At 40.3% G+C, this 27,484-nt stretch overlaps 1 protein-coding gene across 1 annotated transcript; it reads right to left on the bottom strand.

Moving 5' to 3' along the window:
* Nucleotides 1-21,229: 21,229 nt before the first annotated feature.
* On the bottom strand, nt 21,230-24,735 carry IFNG (interferon gamma). The gene is made up of 4 exons (XM_074901528.1): nt 24,613-24,735; nt 22,596-22,664; nt 22,063-22,242; nt 21,230-21,355 (listed from the first exon to the last, which is right to left on the bottom strand). The coding sequence occupies exons 1-4, from the start codon at nt 24,733-24,735 to the stop codon at nt 21,230-21,232; spliced, it is 498 nt and encodes a 165-aa protein (XP_074757629.1).
* Nucleotides 24,736-27,484: the final 2,749 nt, after the last annotated feature.

Raw genomic sequence — 27,484 nt, 5'->3', positions numbered from 1 at the left:
TTCTTTGACAAAGGAGCTCCCGTATTGTAACTTGAAACTCGAACATACTGGATGAGATTTTCCTGCTGCAGTTAACTTGCCCAGCTAAACCAACAGAAGAAGTTTCCTTCTCTGGCTGAGAAATTATCTCTCATTTGCAACTGAACTGCTTTGCTCCAATGAAGCATATATATTATTTGTATAGTACAAATACTGCCTCATACTGTTAAAGAGTGAGAAAAAACCCTTAATTGCTGGTACCACTATTTGAACCTTTGAAAAAACAAAGTAGTTGTATTCCAATTATTTGTGTGTGTATATGAGCTGCCTCAGAAGGATTTTTTGGATATGTAGGGTCCTTTAGACATTTACATTTAGATATCTTCCGTATTTAGGAGACAGGAACGCTGAGCTCACTTGCAAAGCAGGAAAAAATTGTAAATGATCTAGGAAAAGATATGACAGCTTTAGAAAATATCACTCTTAACATTTCTCATCCCCTTCAGCTGGTGAAGCCTGTTCCAGTGATCATGTGGTATCTGTGGTTAGTCTCACATTTATACTATTTTTTAAAATGTTTTCTTGAGGAATACCTTTCAATTGAGCAGTCTTACCCAGCTAGAAATATTGGCACCTGCCTTTTCATGGCATACCCTTGTCTAGTGTGTTCTGACCTTCTGCAGTCCTTATACATCTCAGTCTGTCATATACACCATATACTGGCTCAGCTAATCATACCTCAGTTCCTTACAACCATCGTATCATTCATCTTTGTGTTTTACCAAGGTCAGGCCTGCTGTTGTTCCTTGGCTCATTGAGGCTATGCTTTCCACAAAGCCAGTGGAAAAATGCTTCAAAAAACATGGCAAATCAGATGAACTGGATTCCACCTGGAAAGGTGGAAATATAATGGTCAAGTAACCCTATTTTCCACAGAAGGCAATGGGATGGATTACTGGTACATTATAAGTAACCAAAACAGGCTACTGGGGTTTTCTTGAGGGGTTGGATTGCCATAGTCCTCAATAAGGCAGCTGCCGGCCCTTTGTAGTTACCTTTGGCTGAAGATCTCATGGTCGTTCATCCCAAAATCCCTCAGGCCCACACTTGCAGGTGCCCTCCGGTTGGATAAGATGTTCTAGTTGATCAGGAGTCTGAGGCAAAACTTTTCATGCCCCTTCCCTCTACCATGAGCTTGGAAGTCATATCCTGCATGACAGTGCCTGAATTCCCTGATCTTCTCCTGTTGCACTTAGGCACCCAAATTCCTGACTCTTCAAAGATGGGTGTGAAAAGGCAGGGACAGGCTGATCCTCAAAGGCAACTGCCCAGGGCTGTCTTGCAGCATCTAGTACCAATTTTATTTGGGAGTAACTTAAACTAAGTTTTTTCTCTAACATTGTTAATTTTTGTGTGTGTAGTTTGTTGGGGTTTTTTACATTGCAAGCTGAATTAATTATACCTTCATAAATATTTTTATCGTGAAATCCCAAAATATTATTTACAGAGCTCCTGAAGGCCAGCATGGGAAAAGCAAACAAACTCGTAATTTTTAAGGATAAGTAATAGGCAATTTGTTTTTTGCACATCACTCCCAGGGCTTTCCTTTAGGAGACCATGGGTTCAGGGTGCTCAACCTGTATTTTTCACTCCTCAGGCCTGTTACAGCTCTGAGGCTCAGCTTCACAAGTACATGCAGCTTTCCAAATTCAGGATCAGGGATTCAAGGACCCTGTACAGTTTGTGAGATTTGAGAAACTGTGTGTACATATCTGGCCTGCCTCCCTCCCTTTCCTTGCTATTTATATCAGCAATTCATCTTAGTCAAATAGCCAAAGCCATGATGCCAAAACAGTAAGAGAAGCTCTCTGCCCCAGAGACTTTCTCTTAGCCTAACACTGGGAAAAGGAAAGGAGGCACATATATACAACATGACCTGGAGCACTGAGAACTGCATAGGAATTATCTTTGTATACATATATGCAAATGAGATGTTACAGTGTTTGTGTACCACGAAGGGGCACTTTGAGTTACTTGAGCTGATTTCCCATTAAATTAGTCTCACTGAGTTGCTTCCTTGTAGCATGTAGAAGTTCCCAGGAGTCACCTGACTAGGTGTGCTAATGAGCTTTGCTCACTGTGGGCTTCCCACCCCTGTGGGGACACAGCTCAAGCACGCTGTGACACAAGTAAGGGAGGGGTGAGAAGGGGATAAGGGATCAGTGAGATAGAAGAGGGAGAAATTATCAGACAGGAGGAGGTAGCAGTAGTCATGGATCAACTACTAACCAGCCTGTAATAAAACACACATTTTACCCCAGGGGTTGGGAACAGTGTGTGTCTGGAGAGAGGCCAGCAACAAAAAAATAATGAAAGGAATTAATATGAGGAGCATATGGGAGGATACTGGGCACTTGGCACATATGAAGACAGACCATGCTAGACATAGAAGATGATGTGAGGGGAAAGAGGCAGCACAAAAAAACATCAGAGTGGCCAAGGGCAGTGAAAGAAAGAATCTGTGAAAGAAGAAATCTATCTGTGAAAGAAGAGAGTCATGAAAACTTGCCAGTGCTGCTTGTCCACTGCTGCTTGAGGGTGAGGAGGAGAGCAGCACAGCCATGGCACTGGCAGAGTAGCATTTCCACAGACAAGCAATGTGAACTTCAGCTTCAGTGACCACCTGGGATGCACAAAGCTTATGCCTTTCCCAAAGAGCAAAGAGGAGCTCTGTGTAACATCTGCACACAGTTTTGGTGTCCAAGCTCAAAGTTAAAAAACACATTTTGGTTTTGGGCCCAGCTCTAAAGCTCTGTTTGTTGCTTTTAGATGAGGATCATGGGGAAGAGCATGTCTTCGCCCTGGCAGAGGGGAAGGAGTGCTCCTAGGTCAGCTTTTTGCTTTGTGTGCCAGTAATATATCCCACCAGCCCTCGGAGCAGTATGCTATAAGGTAACAAAACAAATGCATCATTTTACCCTGCCGTTTAATTTTTTTCTACCATATGTCCTTTTCCTTGTGGGAATTTCATTAGAATGCATGGTGTTCTTTGAAGGTATGGTATACATTTTTTTCCGAGAGTCACAGGCTTAAAAACCTGTGTTAGCATCAGGCAGGTTTGTTTCCTGTCATTTATTGCCCTGCTAGTACAAACGCTTATTTTTTTTCTAAGGCGCATATCTTGTGGTCAGCTGCATCTGGTGCTAATACACAATTACGGTAAATTTAAATTTTACCAGATGAAATTTCCTGTAAGCCTTCTGTGGGCTAGCAATACAAAATGAAACTGAGCAACCCCGTTCTAACAAATGAGAAATATTATTTTATTTGATTTATTTTTGTTTGTGTGTTTTTCATAACAGTAGCTGGACTGGCTGCCATCCTACCACAACTTGTGCCAAGCACAAAAAAAGCATATGGCAAATGAGATATTTACAGACATTTTCCTCTGTCACAATAAAGCTTGGTACTCTGTAGGGCCTTATGGGTGGGGATGTTTCTAGTGATCAGTGAGGTCTGAAAGAGTTTGCAAAAGATCTGATTTGCTATGTGTGTCCATCTAAGCTGAATAAGAACAAGAACATCTTGGTTTCCTACTTGTTATCTCACATTAATGTTTGCAGCTCCTAGAGGCATAATCCCCAGGGGCAGAGGAGTTTGCTTTACCTGACTTAGAAGTGGCTGGTGCCATTAGGTTTAATAGGTAGTATAAGGTATGAAGAAGTATTAGATAGTATCTGTAGCTGAAACTTTGTTCTGTAGGGCTTCAACTGTGTCTGGAGATTCCCTAATGTGATGCATATAATGAATAATGCTAGTAATGAAAATTACATTTTTTTCTCCTTCCCAAGGGAAAAAGGAAGGTGATCAGAACTAGCAGCATACTTATTAATTGGTCATTCCTATGTAAAGTGCTTTCCTATGTCCCCATGTTCACCATCCAGATGAGAGGAGGATTCAGTTTCTTCAACCCTTTGCTCTCCATTGACTGGAGAGGCCAGGAAATGTGTGAAATCACAACTGGAAATCTTTCCTCAAGATGTCTTTCATAATCAAGAAGATGAAGATAAACGCTCACTGTGTTGGTCTGGGATGGAGGCAGAGACTACTGAACCCTGCAGCCATGGGGCTAGCTGAGCACCTCACCTGTCTGGAGGGATGAATCCAAACAGCACCACGTCAGTTCAGTTTGTGCTCAGGCTGGCTCATCTAAGGGGATTTGAGGACCCACTGTTTGACCTTGGGTAGTGCTTTGTGCCACGCTTGGCCAAAGTGGGTGGTATGTGTTGATTCGATAATCACATGTGCGAGCTTCACCTTGGCATTGCATAGGTGGGTGAAGAAACAAGTTGCATGGTGCTATATAGCACCACATCTCTGCTGAGCAGTTTGCTTTTGCTTGGAGGAAATAGTTTCTGCTATGCAAAGGTACCTGGGAACACTGTACTTTTGTTTAAAGGGTGATGCTTTGTGGCCTAGGATATCAGAAAGTCATGTGGTAAAGGCACTGGCAACCTTTCCAACAGGTTGACAGAAAGTGGGGAGCAAGCAAAACATTCAGTGTACTTTTGGATGTATTTGCTCATGTTTTAGACATCTTTCCAACCTGACCTTTTGAAAACCATCTGTTTACACATCCCACACACAGCTAGATCAGCAGTGGAAGGCAGTGAGGACTACAGCTGCAGAGCTGAGCTGGCTGTAACCACCCCGCTCGCACCACGCCAGCCATGCACACCCTCTGCCCAGCCTCCCCAGCTGCGTGCCAGGGGCCAACCCAGGCCAGGGAGATGGCAGGGCTCCTGCACCCTCCTTGAGTCTGGTGTAGAGGCTGTGACTGCACAGGACTGTAGTCCAACCTTAGTCATCTCCCAGAAGTTCCCAGCTACTGTGTATGACATCTCAGTGTTTCGTGGCCTGGGCTGGATCCATCATCAAAGGGCTCTTGGCCATGAAGGGCAGCATAAGGTGTGTGGCTGTGCCAGGATGAGGGAGCTGCAGGACAGCCTGACAGCTCTCCTCCCTGGTGCATGGCCCTGCAAGTCTGTCTGTTTCAGATGACCTGGAGTGTACACATTTTCATAGCCATTTTCTGCAGCCTGACTGTACTGGAAACCACAGGAGAAAGAGCTTCACTAACTTGATCCTTAACAGAAATTTATGGCAGTGTGTTAATATAGTTGCATGTTACAGAGAACAAATTAATAAAGGGAAGTATCCAAAGGCACGGTGCTAATCGGTGCCACAGTACTTTTAATTTAGGCACCCAGATCTGGCAGTGCAGTTCCCACAGCATCTGCCCTCCTCATGCAGAGGTGTAAAACTTCCCAAGAAAGTGCTTTTCTTCACTGCAGTGTCACAGAAACCATACACATCAAAGATATTTCACTGGTAGTAGCATTCTATAGCTTAGCTGTATGACTAACATACTAAAGACAAAGTCATCGTGTGAATATGCATGCATATATAGGCATATATGAGTAGCCCAGACTCATCCCAGACTCTGAAAGTGGGTGATTTTTGGGTGCAATTTCAAAATTCCTGACTGTGCTTTGTTACAGTAATAGTACAGGACTATAGCCATTTAAAGCTGTAACCTGGCTTGGGTGAGGTTAGAGATGCCTCCGAGGTCTGCCTGAGCTGCAGAGTCTTTGCTTTCTTCATCACAAGGTGCAACTTCTCAGTGTACAATTAACTTGAAGACCAGACTTCTATTTTGGTTTAGGAGGAGGGAGAAGCATCTTTGACAAACTCACTGGGGAAGATAGACTAGGTGAGAGTACTTTCGGAAGGTCATACTGTACATAACAACAGAGCAGGGGGACCTGGCCTCAGCAGGTGAAGCAGAAGGTGTACCACTATTAAAGCAGAATGGCAGGGTGATGTGCAAGCAGAGGTGAGAGCTGATAGACATCCATTGGCCTCCGAAGTTGGTGGAGACCACAGAACAGCATATAGGAAGAGTTCAGTGGTGCCTTCTCTAGCATTTTTTACACAAATGTAAAAAGGACTTAGTGAAGGCTGGTGTGCACAAATGATTTGCATTGCACTTTATCAGGTCTCAAAGGAATGAATAAATGGTTTCACACCACATCAACAGCTCCCACTAAATACGGTTTGGTATTTGGCGTTAAATTAAAGCACCCTACAGTTTGTGCGTAGAGTCACAATTTAGAAGAATATGATCCAAGATCGAGCAGGCTCCTTGTGCCACAGGCTAAATGTGCAGTATCTGACTGACCCTTAAGTTGAACTAACAAATGGAAAATCTGATTTCACCCATTCTGAATTTCAATGGCTTTATCTTTCCCCATTTAGCTTTAATTTTCCCTTATCTCAGTTGATGGTTATTCATTCTTAGATTCTCTTTGTCTGATATTTCTTAAGTCATATTTTTTGTGTTGTTTCGTGCCATATCAGTTAAATTCCCTGAGGATGGATAAGCCTGGCTTCAGACTTTCATGAAAAGACATCTGAAGATGTCCACACGTGGATCCACTCATTTGCTTTGAAAATGTCCACCTTTCCAAATGATAGATATATCTTCTACTTCCTGTATTCCGCTGGAGTAGCTGTTCCCAGTCTTTCCTGAATACTCCCTGGCCAGACTCACAGTCTCACACTCAAACTCATCCAACAGCTTACTGCCATTTTTTCTCTCAATATCTTGACTTTTGTGACCCTTCCTTTCCCTACCTGTAGTTTCATCTGTTTGTTTAAACTGAGGCCAAGTGCAAAGTCCTGCACATGGGTCAAGGCAATCCCATGCACAGATACAGGCTGGGTGATGAGTGGATTGAGAGCAGCCCTGCAGAGAAGGTCTTGGGGCTATTAGTGGATGGAAAACTGAGCCAGCAGTGTGTGCTCACAGCCCAGAAAGCCAACTGTATCCTGGGCTGCATCAAGAGAAGTGTGGCCAGCAGGTCAAGGGAGGTGATTCTTCCCTTCTACTAAACTCTTGTGAGATCCCACCTGCAGTACTGTGTCCAGCTCTGAGGCCCCCAGTATAAGATGGACACAGACCTGTTGGAGCAAGTCCAGAGGAGGGCCACAAAAATGATCAGGGAGCTGGAGCACCTCCCCTATGAGAACAGGCTGAGAGAGTTGGGGTTGTTCAGCCTGGAGAAGAGAAAGCTCTGGGGAAAACTTAGAGTGACCTTCCAGTATTAAAGGGGGCCTACAGGAAAGATGGGGAAGGACTCCTTATCAGGGAGTGTAGTGATAGGACAAGGGGTAGCAATTTTAAACTGAAAGAGGGTAGATTTAGATTAGATGTAAGGAAGACATTCTTTACTATGAAGGTGGTGAGACATTGGAACAGGTTGCCCAGAGAAGCTGTGGATGCCCTAGCAAGAGGCCTTATTTTTTCAGGATGAGAATGAGAGGCATGACACACACCAATATGGTTAACAGTAAAGCTCTGACGTTTATTAGAAAAACAAGTCTTTATATATTCTTGTGACATCAAATCCATGTGTTGCTCTGGCGCATGCTCATTTCAAAAACTCATTCCTCTCAGCACTTTCAACAAGGGCTACTAAGTGTGTACAACCGGTAGATAAATTTCTTCTTTGTTATTCTAAAGATTCCCTTCTTATATGTTTCTTCCCTAATGAGCAAAAATACTTTTGCTTTTAGCCGTCATTAATCTAGACACCATTAATCTTCTAACACAAGTCCATCATTAATTTAGACATCACTAATCTTCTAACGTGAATGCTGATGACACTTTTACATTGTCAGTGACGCAGACGGTTTGCGACCCAGCAGACGCACCCACATGCCCTCTCCCAGGAAATGTTCAAGGCCAGGTTGGACGGGGCTTCGAGCAACTTTATCTAGTGGAAGGTGTCCCTGCCTATGGCAGGGGGGTTGGAACTGGATGATCTTTAATGTCCCTTCCAACCCAAACCTTTCTATAATTCTATGATTCTATGATCTTCATCTTCGCCTGCTCCAACCTGCTGTGGCAGTTTCTCAAGCTATGTTGTGGATAACTGTTCTTGCTCTTTTGGTAGTTTATATCCTTCATTCTTGTTTCTTAATAATCTCATTCACTGGCAGGCATTCAGATTTAGCTCTGTGCTGAGGAAATTCCACTTCACCCCTTGAACTGGTCTTTTTCTACCCAAACTGAAGTCCCTGTGATCTCTCTATGAATGACCAACACCAGCTTCAGTTCAGTATGGTCAAATGGTCATACTTTTCTTCCTAAGTTGCTTCCTTTTAGATCCAGGCTGCAATCTTTACTTAGGCCTGCAAATCAGGTGTCTTATTCAGGTCAGCTCTTTGAGTCCTCACACCCCAGTTGTCACTGGATCTTGTAAGTTCTACAGAATCTACAAATACACCATCATCGAACACAACACTACTTCCATCTATATATACAGTTAAAAATTAACAGCCAGGCTTTTCTTATTGTATCTTCATTTTCATTCCTGTTCTACGCCAGCACCCTTTTTCTGGCCTTCAGCAATGCCGTCTTCTTGTTTATGCTGGTTCAAGATGTTTCAGTTTTATTTTTTTCAGTGTGTCACATTAACCACATTGCCATCCCCTCAGCAGATTTTCCTTTCTCCTTTGTGTCAAAATCTACCCATGTGCATTGGCATGGCTTTTTACTCTCCCAGTCATCTTCTGTGCATTGTAGAGAAGTCTCCTATCTGGGGGTCATTTTTCTGCTGCTTCACACATAGAACTATATCATGGCTATACATAATTTTAAAGATCCAGGTTATTTTAGAACCTGATGGTGCCCAGTTTCCAGAAGTATGAGAAAATGAACAGGAGTTTCTTCACTCACCTACACATCTGCTGTCCTGGTATAAATTAACAGCAAATATTGGTTTTGCTTTGGGGATAAAAGGCTTACAGGACTATATGTCTGCTTCAAATTAGTCTTCTAAACTCAGTGCTGCCATGTTTCAGTTAAAAACTGCTGAGACAAATGTGTGTACACAAACTGGTGAGACCTACCAGAGTCTTACCAGACCTACCATTTTTCTTATATTTTCTTGAAATTTTTGGTAACAAGTCTCTGGATCAAGAGTGGACTTAGTTGAGGCAGTTGTGCTTGTAATAGAAAGTCAGCATCAGCCTCTTGTAAATGCCTTTGACCCCACACTACTGTATGCACAAGACAGGAGCAGCCTGTGGTTTGACTAGGTGGTTTTTCTAGCAGAAAAACCCCTCACAGAACTGTAGCCTCTGCTATGGGGAAGTTGGTTAGCCTCATATGGCACACCCTGATCATGTTTCCCAACAGTGTAAAGCTGAGGCAGAATACCAGAAGATTTAACAGCTTCTAGCTGGAAAGTCCTGTGTCTATAAGTGGAGAAATGAAGTCAGCTCATTTGCCTCAGGAATTCAAAAAGTACTACAAGAAATTGGCATTTTCTAGCCAATAGAAATAATCAATTCAGTAAATCCATGGTATTTTCTACAACTTTTTTATTAAGAGGGGAGTGGAGAAATGAAATGCAAACCTTCCAGGTTCCTGTTGTACCTATGAATTTGTCTTGTAAATGATCTCACAGGCCTTGTCACCTTCACTTTGAGATATCTACCTTGCTATCTATCTGAAGAGGAATGTGAGTGTAATATTAAATATCTAACTCTACTCCATAAGCAACTGGGAATGAAAGAAAGTAAGGAAAAGGTCCCTTTTTATTTTCATCCTTCCCAAAAATGATCACAACAAAACATTTTGACCCAGGGCTTCAGATGGGAAACTCCAAATTCCATCTTAAACAAAAGTAGATGAGTCTTGCCAAGTAAGCTCTAATGTAAAACTCAATGTGAATTACAAATCCTAAAATTATACAATGTAAATTACAAATCCTAAAATTCTTCAAGAATAATGAAACTATTCCCACAGCTTCTGTAGTCCAGTTTATCATCTCTTGGGAATTCTGTTTGCTCAGCAAATAGGTTTATTATAGTACAGTAACCCGACGCTGCAGTGATAACTGCTCAAGAATGTGAAAATGAGTCATTTCCAGCTGAAGTCATACATGTAATTACTGCTCCATCTTAACAGCACATGAATAAACCAGCCTAGAAAATACAGAATTAATTAAATTACAGACATAAATTCATTTATTAGTGTAAGATATTAAACATGGGTAAATCAATGTGTATAAATTTCCACTTACAGAAAAAAATATTGTCTTCCTTGGAAAACTGGTGGGGACAGGAGAGGAAGGCTTGAGGACCTGGATGGAAACATTCAAAGAATTCAGCCTCTCCTGAGGCTACACCAAGTGTAGGTGTTGCAAAGTTCACATGCTCACACGCACCACCCCCCCCTCCTTACTGGCAGCCCCTGAAGCTGGGTTGATTTACCCTTCAGCTGTGTATGTGATGATTCACCTACAGCATTAAAGATCACGGCAATCAGCCTGCATCAGGATGTGACCCCAGAGCTTTAGGCCACCTTCCTCAGTCACCCAGAGAGGGGACCAGAGCCCTGTTCACTCATGGGTACCCATCCATGGGTCATGGGTGGGCCCACTAGAGACATTCTCTTCCCTCACAGTGTGTGGTGAACACTCACAATCACTTTGTGCCTAAACACATTTATCAGCCACATTTTCCTTTTCCTTCTTCAGCTGATAGAACCCATTTCCATCATATTTGTTTGCTCTGCCTTTCTGCATCTCCAATAGAGATGTGTCTGAACAACTTTTAATTACCATGTGTGATATCCCTTTTAATGATTTTTTTAAAAAATCTGATTTTTAAAGGATACGAACCATTCATTTTTTTCTTGTAAAGCATTATCAATCAATAGGTGATACAGTGTCTCTCTATGTCCTTGCAGTAATAATCACCCCTGACTTGACAGTAGCCTCTCCTTTTCACTCTTTTCTTTACTACTTTGGAAAAGTAACTACAAACTAGTTTTTGTTGCCCATATTTTTTATTACTTTATTGTCACTTTGCTTTTATGAGTCAACCAGACAATTTATTCAATAGCCCTGTGACTAATTTGGTGCCTTTTTTCCTACAAACAGCTACACCAAAGAGCACGTAAATAAGATCATTTAAGTGCTACTTTAATGCATTGCATTTGAACTCTGCTCCTTTGCTGCAAACTGTGCTCACTGCTTAGCTTTTACCACAACTGAGTAAGATCACAGTGGGATTCATTCCTCTTCTTAATAAAAGTTAATTCACTTCAAACTTGGTGTATTGGTGAATACAGTTGGCTAGATCATCTCTGCTTTCAAGCACTCCAGCAAGAGCAGGTATGTAAAACTATACGTTGGAGATATGCAGGGAAGCCACAGCTCCTTTGAGCCATTCCTCTCTGTGAGCTATGGTAGCAGTTACCCTCCATTTTATGAGGTCTATGGTTTGGTTTTCTGTTGTTTTAGCCACCTGTGCAAGCTGAAGGCAGGTGGGTGTCAGAGCTGAGCTGCATGCAGTGTTCCAGGCAGGTCCTTTGTTGCTTAGCCCAGAGGTGAATTTCTGTCCACACAGGTCACCAATTCTAAAAATTATGTGTTTGGTGGAAAGAAATTTGGCTTGTCTCTGACACTCTGAGACAGTGGTGGTGATAAAAAAACAGGCTATCAGGTGGTGGTATTGCATTGGACCTTTTCTTCTGAATTTCATTACACACTTTTCCCTCACCACAGCCTTTTCAAACACATGAAAGCTAGCATTTCCTTTTCAGTAATTTTATTTAATCGTTAAACTCAAGTGTGTAATCCAGGTGCTAAGTATGAATTAATTAATTCTGCTGCAGAAAAGTTGGGTTTGGGGCAAGTTGCATGAGTATGTGCATCTCTCAATAAGATGAAATGTTGTGTGCCTGTACTTTGGGGTGGCAAAGCAGGACTATAGTGAAAAGGAAATTAATCTTCCTTCTTGAGCTAACCCTCAGTCAGACATTTTTAAACTCCAGACCATCTATCTCCTCTCAGTCCTCCTTGGAATTGAAAAACAGTAACAGTGCTCATGCTGATATGTCAGAATAGAAAAAGCTACTTTAATGCTGAATTTGTTATACGTCTTTACATATTCCTGTGGCTGGGGAGGTATTTGTACAGACGGACTCTTCTAGCTCAAATAGAGACAAACTGAGAAGAAGTACCAGGAATAAAACAATAACAGTAAAAAGGAGCAAAACCCACAGAATTTCCTGTGAAGATAAAACCAATTAGTTACAGGTAAGAAATAGCCAGACAAGAAGTAGAACTCCCACACTGCATTGTTAGAGTCATTATTTCTTATGTGGGTGAGTAAGAAATTAATGGATACCATAAAAGATGAAAGGTACAGACCATAATTGTATCACTTCAACTGAATTAGCTAACAATATTCGATAGGAGCTCACAAAGTGCTACTAAGTTTCATAAACCCAGTATGCAAGTAAGTGTGATAAAAAAGAATAAACAACAGAAAGAAGATGAGGATGGTCATAAAAAAGTCAAATAATTATTTGAACAGCTAAAGTTCATGGCTGAATGGTGTACAGTCTTAATATATGGGAGCTGAGGTTTGGAGAAAGGGTGGTTTGGGCTTTTCTGAAAATAGACATGCATGTATTAATACAAACACCCATACATTCATCTGATAGAGATTTCCTTTCTGCTCAGGCAGCATTATCTGGGTCACATCTCATGCGAAGCAATAGATCCTGAAAAGAGATCTGTAAGAAAGGATGAGTTTTGGCCCTCTTCATTGACTTGGGAAGGCTAGGATCTGGAAAGGGCCAAGCAGGGTAAAAAATCAGAGAACATTCCTATGAGTGGGACAAAAAGAGGGCCAGGTCACCAGAGAGAAAAACGCCTAGTTACAAAGAAGTCACAGGAAAGCAGTGGAAATTTGAAAGAGAAACAAGGACTGAGGAGGAAGATTAAAACCAGTCTAAAACCTTGCTCATTTTCCTATCTGAACCGCTAAGAAGATGCTCAGCTGTAACTGGTTCACTCTGAATGTGAGTCCAGAGAAGGTACTGGGGAGCACAGGCACCAGCAGGAGCAGAGCTTTCCATGTGTAAGAGGGGCAGGGCGGATGTATTTCATGTTTTGTCCCTCCTGAAGGCAAGTGCTGCCTCAGATGGAGTTCCTGACTCGGTACTTCCCAAGATCCACGTTACTGCGTTGTACTTTCAGAAGTGCCCCACAGAGAAATGCACATAAGCACCTTGTCCTGGAAATGATAGATCACGCTGACAAATAACTCAAAAAGAATTCTATCCAGTATTAAAAGCATCTTATTGAAAATTCTTCTTCTGTATTGTCAGCCATTTTCTCACACAGTTTCAGAAAGCTGATCAGAAAAAACCCTTTGGAGTATAAAATGGCCTAGCAAAGTTGAAAGTATGTGAAATGATGTTGTACATGGTCTAACAAAATAAAAAATATGTGAAATGAGTACTGTATGGGTAAAAAGAGTTCCTAGAGCTATTAAACAATTGTTGAAGGAGGACAGACCTTAGACTAGAGGTATTCCTTGGCTCTAGTCAGTCTAGAGGTCAGATGTCCCTTCCCACATCCTCAAAGAGCACCTCTGGTGTGAGACAGGGCTTTCAGCAGGTGAGTTCCACTGGTAGTCAAACATCAAAAAGTTATATTTGGGTTTGTAATTTTTTTAAAACTTTTTTGTGGCACGTGAAATGCTCACTGGGAAGGAACTTCTATCACTAGATAGAAACTGCTTAGCCGTAGTGAATTTTACTTTTCACCTTAGACTCTGTTTTTCTCTGTGCATGTTAAGATACCTATTTTGTCCATCTGTGTATAGCTTATTTTGGAGATACAGGCACAAACGCATGAGAATTTCTTCTTTTAATTTCTGGGTTTTTTTCCCTACAGTGTGTTCATTTGTGTGGTTGGTCTATACGTAATTTTAGAATTCATAAGAACTCTCTGAAAATGAAGAGCTAGCTTACTAAGACTAGTTCAAGGTTTTAAAATGAATAATTTTTTCCATTTATATCCATGTCACTAGCCACTTGTGATAAATACCATCTCAGAAGTATACCAGGCTATTTTTCGCAGTGTTCAAGAAGAAAATAATTTTTACAAAGTCTATGGAAAAAAACCAGTTGCTAGATGGGCAACATGAATTTCACCAGCGGGGTGGCATGTATAGACTTTCATCACTGCTTGTTTGTTTCAGATCAGAAATCTTAACAGTTAGTTTATGCATCATTTTTCTTAAACTATGAGAACAAGTATATGAATGACATAGTGCAAACGTCAGCATTTTATATATTTTCTAAAAATCTCTGAAAAGTACTGTACTTTTAAATTAGTCATTAGCTATTTTATGTACCTTGAGAATGTTGTTATTTAGCAGTAAATTATGGCCCCTCCCTAAATTCACAGCAATTTTATTCCAAACATTCTTCTACGGGGCTAAATAAGGGAAGGACTTCAGCACATTTTTTTGTGTGTTCAAAACCAAAAGAGTTTAGCTTTACAGTGGGTAATAAAATCTTTCCAGCATTAAGTAAAGGGTGTTCCCTGAGTGTCTTGAGTGGCCAAAAGAGAAGTATGATTCAGGAACCAAAATACTGCAAGGCTGGACCACCCAAATTAAGTAGAGCCTATGGTGTGTAGTGGGTTTCTGATGATGTTAAGCAACCCACATTCTTCATATTTCTCAAGACTGTATACCAGGTGCAAATGTGAGAAATTTTGAGAAAAAAATTATTTCCCTTATTCCCTTATTTTCCCTTATTTTAGGGAAAATAAGAATATTCTCAGCAACTAATTTGAAGACTGGTGGTTCTTTTTGATACAAAACCTTGAAAGTGCAGGATCTATACTAAAGTCTTAACCTCTTCTATACTCTTTCTTTTATCAGTCATTTGTTTTGGCCCATCACTCAAGGTAAATATAAATTTTTTAAAAAGCCTTTATATTGATATCCAGAATCCAATTACCCAATTCAAAACACTTTTAAATCAAAAGGATTTTTTCCACTGACTTTTGTGAATTTTTAAATCGATCAACCTGTAAAAGAAACCTGAAGTGGCACCAGCTGCAAGAGGAATTATATACTTCAAGTGAAAGGCTTCCAACTGTTTTTTCACTAGAGATAGTAAAGAACTGCACATGGTCACTGCAATAAATTTGGTAAGACTGAGTTCTTTAGCATTTTTTTAACCTGGTAGTCAAATTTTCAGTTCAGATAAGCTTTTTAAATGTTAGTTGCACCACTCAATTTAGCATCTTGGTTCCTTGAAACAGTGTAGTCATGTAAATACAGCTTAAGTGGGGAGGAAATATTTTATAAATCCCTGAAAATAAGTTTTTAATTGATAGAAAAGCATTATTTGCAGTGTTTCTGTTCAATGGTCCTCCTAAAGATGAAGCTGAAATGGGAAGGCTAATTTTGTTCTTATAAAAACAGACATCATTGACACCTACAGTCTTTGAGGATGCAACCAGAAATCTGTGGAGGAAGACGTAGGATGATAATCAGGGAGATCTGAAAGTGGACTGAGGACAGAATTGTGCATGCCCTAGAGCAAGAGACACCAGTGAGCAACATCTGTTGTTTGACCTTCAGGAGCCTGTAAAAAGGGTGAGTGGGGGGGAATTTCCTTACTACTGGTGACATTAACAGCCTGAGGATAACATAAAATCATGAGTTGTGGAATGACTTTCCTTCAAAGTGTCCTCGGCTTTGGGTTCATTGTATATGATGATACATTTTTCAAGAATACATTTCTGTGGAAATGATTATCCAAACAGATATATTTTATTGCATCTTGTTTAATAACAGATCCAAACGGTGAAGAACAACTAAATGTCATTTACTCCTGTTAATAGCATCTTTCAGAAAACTGCTAGCTCCTTACTAGCATGATCCTATAGGTGGCACACTGGAAAGAATAGTGTATCCAGTCATGAACACAGAGGAATCCTCAGCCATCTCTGAACAATATACTCCTGTATGTATCATTGATCAAAAACTGTATATTATATCACATGTACATGCTGTGTATCTCCATGTACTCAGCAGACATATGACTTAAAAGGAGATCCAACTGTGTACAGGACTTGATCCTGCAAAACATTAAATGCATGAAACCAAAAGGTGTTGGAGTGGCAATAACTCACATCCCTGGGTTGATTTAGAGACTAGGTTTACTGGACTGGTTTACTTTCTGTTTTGTAAGGTCAAGGTCATCTTTAACCTGTGATTTAGGAGGAAATCTCACAAACATGTTTGCCTGTGAGGTAGCAGTGAGCATGGAGTGGTGTAGGAGGTTTCTACAACTTTGTGTGACAGAGAACTGAGACCTCTTTCATTTTTATCTCTCTTTGGCATGATGTGACCACCATAGAGTCACAGCTGGTTTTGTCAAGGATCAAGGAATTACTCTGCTTACTTCTGCAGGTAAATTTTTGGCATAGACCTTCCTTATTGTTTCCCAGAAATAGTTTACTCACTGTGAGAGGGAACCTTGGAAAGAAAAGAGTACAAGAGGAAGCTGGAAGACAGGTCACCTTATTTTCCTGTCTTGAATCGTGATCAATTGCTACATAATCCATCCAGAAGTCGTATTTGTTGCTGTTGCTAGACTGTTATGTCACTCCTCACCTACCTTAGCAGCCTACATACATCCCATGCATTACAGAAGTTGCTGTTATCACTTCTCTTCCCCCACACAAGACAGCAGAGAGGTGAGAGATTTTGCATGAATAGCTATTCTGGGCTGAAAATCCCACACCCGTCTGCCAGGTCTGGGTGTTTTCCACCTCCAGACCTTTTTCATTATTCTTGCTTCCCACTAACCAAAAAAAAACCAATGGTCATTCCTAGACTGGTGGAAGAAGATGACCACAAGAACAGATTTGAGCTGGCAATCTTCAGCCAGGAGTCCTACTCAAGACTCAACAGTGAAACAGCTGAACTACAAACGGTGGAATGTGGGGCATATAACCTGCTCTTGAGTCTGCCCCTGCACCAAGGATGCATAAAGTGTGCTTATTGGCTATTAATTTTCTAAAAGGCCTCAGGGGAATCCCAGAAAAATACAGACCAGTAAAGCTGACATCCCTACCACCCAATACCGAGGCAGATACGGATAAATTGGTGCACAAGAGAACAGTAAATATGCCATTTGAGACAGGATATGCCATACTTCTTGGTTATACTAAAGGTTACTGAAGAGCCAGTGAATACACAGACAAGAGGGAGCCAAAATAGCATCATGTCCTTGAATCTTTGACAGAATCTCAGCTGAGTCCCACCGTAAAACTACTACCAAAGAAGTTCAGATATTGCATTATAAGGAAGTCCTCACATAAATATGCAACTGGTTAAAAGATAAGAAACAAGGGATAGGAATCAGTGAATGTTTTTTGCAGTTAAGTGTGTTCAGTCATGAGAGGGCTTGCTTGGGGCCTATGCCATTTAGTGTAGCCATCAGAAATTTGGGAAAGGGTGTGAGCTGTGAAATAATTAAGTTTGCTGATGTACTAAGTTATTCAGGATAACAGAGAGGAGGTCAGGCTGCAGAGAAATATGAAAGGACTTCAAAATACTGAGTGACAAGGTAATAAAATGTCAGATTAAAATCAGTGCTGATAATATTCAAGAACAGAGAGTAAGGACAGAACCGATGTGATGCATAAACCGCAGCAACTTTCTGAGACAATGCTGTCTTTTCTTTTGATTTTTCCCCTTTCTAATTTTAACTACTAGATACTAGATAATATCTTTTCACTCCCGTGCATGCACATCTATTAGCTCTTTTTCTCAGGTTGTGTAGCTGGAAAAAAATGTGCTGACCTTCAGTAAAAACCTCCAACTCTTCTGCTATGTTTCTCTTTGGAAATATTTAAGGTAGCCATTAAAATTCATTTCACAGTTTAATTTAGCTTAGCTGGAAATGCCTTCCTCACTTGGATATAATGAGGAATGACATAGGAGATCCAGGACTCCCATGGATGTGAGAGAAGAGATGACAGGTTTTCATGTTGAAAGTGATTTACCTCATTTGTATGGTATACAACTGAGGGGAAAAAATGTGGTCTCGTGGAGGCTGATTTTTATGATGTTCTTCTTGAACACTATTGTCACATTAACAGAAAATAGTGAGGAATGATTACTTCAGCAGTTTATCTTAAGCACCCTGTAGAAATGGGTGTCACAGACTTACACTGGCTAGAGAAAACTCAGGGGGAGGCCAATATGAGAAACAAATTATTTGGATTCCTTTGAATGGTTAGGTAACTATGACAGCACTGGTGAATCTCTGCAATGTCTGGTGTCAGATTTAACATGAAAGGTCTAAAGATGCTTTAAAAATATCCAATTAAGGATACTTTGAAATGAAAAAAAAAAAAAAAAACCCAAACCAAAACAAACAAACAAAAAACCCAAACAACAAACCTAACCAAAAACACAAACAAAAAAAGAAGCCCAGACCACCAAACTACTGAAATCAGAGTATACAAACACATTTTGCCAGTGTGCCAGCTGCTACTCTGTATCCCAGCTGCTCATTCCCTCCCTACTTCTCTGCCTCTGTTACTCAGCACTAGGATGAGAAGAACCTGGGAAATTATGTGACTGAGCAATAACATCTCCCCAAAACCCTTGCTGTTTTGAGGCAGATTTAACAAGGTAACAGCAGAAATGCACAGAACAGCACAGCACAGAGAATGGCACAAACTTGGGTACACACAACTAAGGCAGGATGTATGCATAGATGTTATTCCTGCAGAATGTATAGCAATGGCCTTAACTGTTTTTCCATGGACCTCTTTAGCAAGGTGTGGAAGAACAGTAAGCTTTTCAGTTTATAGTGTAATAAATTAGCTCCTAACCAGTCCTGGCTTTAAATTCAGAAAATAGCTTATTAATTTAATCAGAAGTCGTGTCGAGACTCACTGTCTCACTGCCAATGACTAATGAAACTTTAACTTCACAGTTTTTCATTTTTCCTTTCCTTTCCTTTCCTTTCCTTTCCTTTCCTTTCCTTTCCTTTCCTTTCCTTTCCTTTCCTTTCCTTTCCTTTCCTTTCCTTTCCTTTCCTTTCCTTTCCTTTCCTTTCCTTTCCTTTCCTTTCCTTTCCTTTCCTTTCCTTTCCTTTCCTGCCCTGCCCTGCCCTGCCCTGCCCTTCCTTCTCCTTCTCCTTCTCCTTCTCCTTCTCCTTCTCCTTCTCCTTCTCCTTCTCCTTCTCCTTCTCCTTCTCCTTCTCCTTCTCCTTCTCCTTCTCCTTCTCCTTCTCCTTCTCCTCCTCCTCCTCCTCCTCCTCCTTCTCTTCTCTTCTCTTCTCTTCTCTTCTCTTCTCTTCTCTTCTCTTCTCTTCTCTTCTCTTCTCTTCTCTTCTCTTTTTTTTTTTTTTTTTTTTTTTAATAGAAGTTGCTATAGCTGGCTTTGCTTCCCTGGAAAACAGCTAGTCTCTTTTAAATAATACCTCATGAAAGAGCATATGCACAGAAGGACACATTGCCTGTGTTAAATGCATACTGAGGTTTCTCATGCCTAGTCCTGGAATGTGAGAAATCCTACAGTTTTATTTCACTTGCATCTCACATTCATATGTATGTCTGTGATGAGTACAAACAAGAACACTCAAAATCAATTCAAGTCTCCAGGATTACTGAGTTACGTTTTTATAACTGTATAATGAGGATATGAATATCTTACACCAGGGGAGACAGCTGAGCCCATGGAAGTAGGAAGGCCTGCAACAATTGCAACTAAACTCATTGGGCTTATTACAACTAAACTTTGGGCTTGGTGGAGTGCTATTTCTGGAATCTGCTGATTCAGCTGAAATTCAGGAGTGAGCTGGAGGTCCCATGTTGTCAGGAATCTCAAGGAAAATCTGCCCCATTCCCAGTCAGCCCAACCAGTCTGCCCCCAGATAATTTGCTCGGTAAACCCCTGAGAACCTGAGAATTTGGAAGCCCCACAAACTCTCCTCCCCAAGATTAAGTCCAAGCCCAAACCCAAGCCTCTGAGACTGGCCAAAGCCCAAGCAGCCCTAGGCCTCTAGCTTGTAGCACTCACAGAAAGCCCAGCAGATGGGCTGACCTCAATCTAGGCTCCATAACTTTGACTTGCAGAGAAATTTGAAAGTGTTTTTTATTTTAAATCAGAGAAACAACAGATTTTAAATTATGAATGACTTCTTGTAAGCAAAATTACATTTCCTCATCCAGTTGCAAGCAGAACTTGAAGAGCTTGGGAATTTTAGACCCTGCTGCCACATTTCTTCAAAAACATTGTAAAGGTTCACCAGATGATACTTGAGGTCCTTTCCAACCTGGTGTTCTATGATTCTATGATTATCTGTTCCCAAATCTTGGACAGGCAGGAAGAAATAAAATGTTTTTCTATATCTGCGCAAGACCATCTTTTGTGACAACATAGAGCATGATTAACATTCTGCTTTACAGAGTTTCTGGTGAATAAATACGCCATCACACTTTATTATTTTTTTTAATTTAATATCCAAATTTTGAAAAATTTCCATTGAGAAATCTAAAGTTTTAAATAATATTCCAGTACAAAAATATAGTCCTTGAGACAAAATCTTCCATATTACTATCTCCAAATAAATAAAATTATATCAGACACATTTAAATGATTCAGTACAAGAAAAATACAGAACTTCTCAAAATCAGTGAGTTGAAGTTAAATCAGTGCAATAGAGTTAGTCTCATTTCCTGGAGCTGCTGGTAACTTGCAACTAAATAGCCTGGTCTCCTGGTAAATTCAGTGCGCAACAATAATTACCAACAATTAATCATCAGTCCCCTAGTTCAGAAAAGTGCTTCATCATTTGCTTATCTTTAACCATGTCGATTCGCTATTTGGTTTTAGATATGCTTAGAAGAAGCCAATATGAATATGTTTTCCTGAGTACAGAAACTTCCCCATATTGGTGCTTGAATCTCCATGCCAAATAGACGAATGATGAGACTAATCCTAAAACATCCTTCTCTCAGTATAGCACCAGATGGAAAGCTGGGTACCGTATCATGTCATTTCAGGATTTCCATATGGAAACTGGTTAAACATTTCCTCGTTCTGTATTTTCAGGTCAACAAACATATAACAGACAGGTTTTTAAGACAAAGTCATTTCTTATACAGTAGTAGGAGGTATAAATACTTTGATTGGTGTTTCTTTATAAATAATTATTTAAAATACTTAAATATTAATAAATAAATGTATAAAAACTCAATAAAATAATTGAAATTGAAAAATGTGCATCATAAAATTTGCACAGTAACTCAGTACAAAAGGTCATATGATGTCATTAGCATTTGCACCTCCTCTGAGACTGGCTTCTTTTCCTTTTGAGAGAAGTTGAAGTCTCCACCAGTTTTTGTAAGACACTGAACAGCTCATTCACAGCTTTGCGTTGAATTTTCAAGTCACTCATCTGTTACAAGTAAGAAATAAACAGAATGACGGTTATGCTAAGAGCTATAATTTGCTGATCACATCCTACAGGCTACACTGATACCAGAGTAAACCAGACGGACATCTGCAGTTTCCAATTACTCTACTACCTAATTCCTACAACAAAGAGCCACTTTGTCACAGGTTTTTGTTTTCCACTTTCTGTGTTACTTTGCAATGTGCCACAGACCAGACATATTCTGTGAAATGGAGCTACTTCTGTGAAGCAGAGTTATTGTGATGATATATGAGTTATCCACAAGCAGCTAACTCCACCAAGGTAATGGCTGTGGACCTCTGAAGAGGTAGGTGGTTCATGCCATTGTCACTTGTTCAATAAGCCAAGTGCCTCCAAAGCCCATAGAGACATGTCGTAGCCAGGCGCAACTTTTCCACCCAATTTCTAAACCACAAACAGCTGTGTCAGTGGCAGGTCTGGTGGGCAGATGACATGGCAGCACTGCCAACACCTCTGTGCCAGACTCTAGCAAGACTCAGAGAGGGCGGCCCCTGCACTGACGTGCCACACCGCAGATCTGCAGCTGGAAACTTTAGGCTGTCCAGCGTGAACTGAGCCAGACAGGGGTTACCAAATGGGTTACTAAAGCATTATTGGCTTGAGTCATACTCAGATCTCAACTGGAAGATATAGTGTCATGAGCCTTGGAGGCAGAAGAGTCATCTTACCTGAAGCTTTGTCAGGTCCATGAGGTCATTCATCTTCTTTAAGCCATCAGGAAGGCTTCTTTTCAGAGTATAGAGCTCCTCAGAGATGTGCCTGACATGCGCCTTTGACGTGTCAGTCTTTTCAAGCATTTCCAAGTACATGGAAACAATCTGGCTCAGGATAATCCTTTTTTCATTTCTCTGTTGAAAAATACGGTCAGAAAGAAAGGTCTGTGAGTGCCCATCAGCAGGAAAATGAACAAAGCTAAAATGCAGTACACAGGGATTCTCACTGCCGCTTGAAACAGGGTCATAAAGAAGATGCTGCAAATCATGTCCTGGGCTTGGTTGTACCTCAGGATCAGTTCATGGTGCAGTACAAAGCACCTTGATCCTTATGGGAAGCATTTTTCTGAAAATTCTCTTCTCATTTCCAAGTTACCAAAGAGGCCTCTGCTCATGTTAATTCTACCGCAGCTGGTTGGGAGCTGCTTTGTACTGAAATTGCCCTGCAAAGCACCTGAGATGCTTTGTCATATCTGGTTCTGACTCACCTCTGTCCAATTTATCAGTTTGTCTGTAAAAATAGGTCCACCATCAGCCACGTCTGAATGACTTGAGTTCTGCAACAAAGAACATATCTGTCATAAAAATAATACTTATCACAAGGCAAATTTCCGTTCTCTATTCAAATGAGCAGTAAAAACTAGAGAGTTGTGATTTTTGCACCACTGGCCTATAACTATTACAATGCTTTCACTTCTCTAAGCAACAAATCACATTGGACGACTGCCTAGTACCAGAAATGTCATTAGTCTGTTTTTCAATGTCTTCTCCTGCTATAACTAATCTGAATAGAGACATTTAATACCATGTATTTTACTAAAAGCTCCTTGCAAGTTTTGGTATTGACAGCTGAAAATTAACGTTCATAAGCATAGCAACTGGCTAGAAAATTGTCATATCTGATCTTGGCATGTATTTTGGTAAGTCAAAGTCCACCAATACGTAGGCTGTGGCCTTGAATTTATTGAGTCTTAGTAAAATCTCATATAGAACAAGAACAAATCAACTTTACTATAAAACTACAGTTTGTAGTATAGAACTGGATAGTAGCCCAGTAGCCCACAGTCAGGTGTGGAGACATACAAAGCTACTGGGCTACTGAGAGGCTCACAGGGGCAAAGTTTAACCATCAGATGTTAGCCACACACTGTGGTAGATTCTAGGAAACAAAGAGCAATACAATTCTCCTACCAAGGAAAGGTAAACTGAATCATTTCCTCTTCTGTGCGTGTCTTTCTTTTTTTTTTTTTTTTTGTATACAGCAGTCACTGTTTCCTTTTTTGTCTGCTCAGTAATTTAAATACAGTGAGTGCAAAGGGAAAACTTGCAGGCTGACAGAAACCTCGTAGGCTGATTGGCTTCCCATGCTAAGCACATTGCCAAACCTTGTTTTGCTGTTCTTCAGAAAGGTGGGGAGCACCTGCTGTGGACCAGAGTTTTAATGTCAGTGCAAGAAACTCCTCATGGCTCGGGATCTCTCCAACAGAGTTACATATATTCTAGTGACAATCTCTCTGATCTATGCTAATGACAAATTTATATAATGCAAATTTTACAGCCAGTTTCCTATCAATCTACAAATGCTGAAGTATCTCACTAGGCTTCTTTGTGTGATACTTCAGGGTGGTTCTTTGGCTACTAAATTTCAACTTTCGTATACACAAAATTCTGACAAAATCAGAGCTGAAAATAGGAGCAGACTTGCAGTTGCCTTCATGCATTTAAGGAAAAAAATATTACTGAGAATAAAAACTGTTAATTAGAAGTGACTCTATTGTAGATCTGTTATCTAATCCCAGCTGAAGTCCACTGTGAAATACTTTAATGTCTTCTAAATTAAGATAGGTAAATTAACATTACAGTTATCAAGTTATCAATATTCTGTCTGAAAAGAAGTAGTATCATGCTGGATAACATTCCCATGCCAGATCATAGTCATAGATACGGAAACAGAATGGCTGGAGCATGAAAAGAATAAGCAGTAGGAACCACCTTTGGGCAACACACCACTTCTACTAAGTACCAGATGCATTTTCTAAAGCAAAAGTTCTCCTTTTTGTTTATATTGCTAACTAATACTAAATCCCCAATTACCATTACTAATCTAAAAAAAAAAAAAAAAAAAAAAAGTGTCAGTAAATTACATCTGAATAGAATTGAATCAAGATTCATTCATTCATCATAAATTGCATTAAGATTTCTTGTTATAAGACATTCCATGTAATCAAAAGCTGTATGGAGCTAGGAGAAGCTCTTGTGAAAGGAAGAGTGACCCTGAAATAAATGCAAACTGCTACATTAACTATGACTACTGAAAAACTGGATCATGTTAGCAAAACCAAATAAATTGTCCATATTCTTGTTTAAAAAATGGTATAACAAATAAATTTGTTCCATGGTTACCCTCTATTGGTACACATTGAGTATGTCAAGTAGTGCCAAAGTCTGGACTATATCTAAAGCACAGGCAGAAGAGGAGAAGTGCAGTAGAAAGACCATACTTACAAAGTCAGCTTTCAGTTGGTCTATATCATTTTGAAGTTGAGCAAGAATTAAGCTGTCTCCAAAACGTCCAAAATAAATCATGATGACAGACAGAACAAACAAGCTGTAGGTCTGGCAAGTCATTTTCTTGGCAATGGTTCAGTTAAAATGCTCTGATAGAGAAGTTCTGGGAGATGTCAGTTCTAAAAGCAGTGAGCTTCAATTTTTAATAGTTAAATCTTCTATTAGAAGAAAGTAGACGAATGAACTTCATCTGTCTGTCAGTGGTATTTATACCTGGTCTTGAAATTTTTTATTTCGTCATCACAGGCTGCGTATATTTAGACAAGATAGTGTTAGATAAGAATGCTTCGTTTTTGGCTGATCAAGGGAATCCCTCGAAAGCATCTCTCTTAAAGCATGGTCCTGGAAAAATTTTCAGTGGTTCGTCAATGGGTAACATTTACGTGTCAGGTTCTGAAGTTTCTTTTCACACAGTTGGGGAAAAGGGGGAAATTATGATACTGAGTGAGGAGTATGCATTGTGGCTCAAGCATATTCTTACACGTTATCTGAAAAAAAATCATATCATGTGGTTAAAGGGTCAGTATAACAGTCAACTCATTTCTGGTATTCTGTTAAAGTAACCACTGAGATTGCCATGGCATTTTTCAGAGTCACTTAGAGATCTGAACATTCTCCCTACTGCTGTCCCTTTGCATTCTTTCCATGGTCTAAGGTGCATTTCTGCTGTTTTCTCATTCTTCACCTCTGGATTTAAAATAGACTCAGGGAAAACGAATTTCCAGCATGGATGCAATGATGCATTATATTAAATTCCTCTATGGTTGTCTACTATCCGCAGAGTGGAGTATTTAGTACTCAAGACACTAATTTCTGCTTGGCAATAATTTTAGTTCCCTACCTGCCCATTCATTTACACTTATATGTGCAGAGTATGAAAACAGAAAAACATGGATGAAAAAAAAGCACATTTGAAGAAGACAGACAGGATGGTCTTCAAATGCGTACAGACCCCTGAAACAACTGTATTGAGAGTTAGCTGGGGAAAAGGTTTTTGTATAGGAACTACCACTGCTTTGTTGGATATAATGGAAAAAGAGATTACTGTGAAGAGTCTTATGAAGAAATCAGAGTAATTTTAGGCTGTAGTATTTTAATGCAGGGTAGGTAGGAGCCTACAAGAGAAAGAAAGAAGTAGCCCATAGGGAAAAAGAAAAGAAAGAGGATCAGAAAGAGGGCTCAATTCACACAGGCTGCAGTGGAGGAAATCTGTAGCTCATCAGGAACAGATGAAAATTAAACTGGCCCCCTGAAGTTACGATTTGAGCTCTCCAGCACAGTCGCAGGTGCTCCATGCAAGAAGCTGGCCCCTTCCCCAGCAGCACCTCCTATCTCAGCAAATGACCACTAATGCCATCAAACATATTTTGTCTGCAGCTTGAAGAGGACCACCATCTGTGTAATATATCTAGCGTACTACTACCATTGCAAACAGGGAACTGCCATTTTGCAGAGACAAGAACCAAATTTCACAAGCAACCACAGGCCCAAAAGCTGCATGCTAAAACTCCCTGGGAATAGCAGCATAGACAGATGGCACACATCTCACAACAGGTGCAGTACTGCACAAAAATTAGGGATGTAATCTGCTTGGTGTAGTAGTACTATGCAATGTTCATCTTGGTTTTAGTTTAGGAAATTAAAACTGGTTAAGCAATAACTTGATGGCTGGAAGTGTTGACATGGAAAGAGGTGATAATGCTATTCAAGGATGCTTCAAAGCACTGTAAAAAAATACAAAGGCATCATGCCTGCCCACAACAGAGGGATTGGACTAGGTGACCTTCAAAGGTCCCTTCCAAATCAAACCATTCCGATTCTATGATTCTATGCTAGAAATTCAAATCATAGAATCACAGAATCATTTAGGTTGAAAAAGATCCTTAAGATCATCGAGTCCAACCATTATCCTAACACTAAGTCCACCACTAAACCATGTTCCTAAACGTCATATCTACACATCTTTTAAATACCTCCATGGATGGGGACAAAATGGAGATCCCACCAAAATATAAATTGGAGTCACAATTCAAAGTGGACTCACAAATGACAGCACGCTGAACAAACCTGTTGGTAATGTTGAAACATCTGGATAGCTTTGCAAGGAAAGCATAGTCAAATGGCATGTGGTGGCACAGCTAAATGTAGTTTTATACATACAGGAAAACTAAGCATACTTTATAAGGTGGGAGACACATCACATGCTGAGGCATGTCAACTGGTCATGAACCTGTGGAGCAATTCTTTGGCAAAGTGTTGGAAGATGCCAAGTGGCAGAAGGAAAATGATTCCTGTTACATATGGCACTCTTTACAGTGTCAGAAACATACAACTGTAAGATGGACTGGGTTATCAAGTCCAATTTTTACTATTACGGGTCCTAATTTGAGCAGTGCTTTTCTGTGGAGTTACCAGGGTGTGCAAAGAAAAGTGGCAAGTAAGGAGTTTGGGAGAGATTCTTTACAAAAACAGCTCAGTCTTCTTAACGTGTTGAGAACAAATCACAACACAACTGGACACAACTAATTGCTGTAATTATCCAGCCAGGCAGAAGATGTAATTCCAGGAGCTGAAAGATTAAGTCAGTAACACTGCCCTCCTCTGCAGAGAAATATTCATCCAGAGTGACTGTGCTGTGTTAAGCTGCCTTGTTAAACCTCAGACATGCATCTCATCCACAGCAGGATGTACTTTTCAGGTGACCTCTGTTTGGTCTCCCATTACTACTAAAGTTTTAAGAATAACAGGAGGATGAAATATCAGAAAGAGGATTTTTCCAACTCGCATCTTGTGGATACTGGTTAAAGTT

This window comes from Athene noctua, chromosome 3, assembly GCF_965140245.1.
Source record: "Athene noctua chromosome 3, bAthNoc1.hap1.1, whole genome shotgun sequence".
Classification (NCBI taxonomy): Eukaryota; Metazoa; Chordata; class Aves; order Strigiformes; family Strigidae; genus Athene; species Athene noctua.
This window is presented reverse-complemented; position numbering and strand designations above follow the sequence as displayed.

Excerpts from the sequence above, each read along its gene's own strand:
- IFNG (XM_074901528.1), bottom strand. The coding sequence starts at position 24,735 with ATGACTTGCCAGACCTACAGCTTGTTTGTTCTGTCTGTCATCATGATT. Across the intron at positions 22,665-24,612 it reads ACCAACTGAAAGCTGACTTT|AACTCAAGTCATTCAGACGT; the intron begins GTAAGTATGGTC and ends TCTTTGTTGCAG. Across the intron at positions 21,356-22,062 it reads TGGACCTGACAAAGCTTCAG|ATGAGTGACTTGAAAATTCA; the intron begins GTAAGATGACTC and ends TACTTGTAACAG.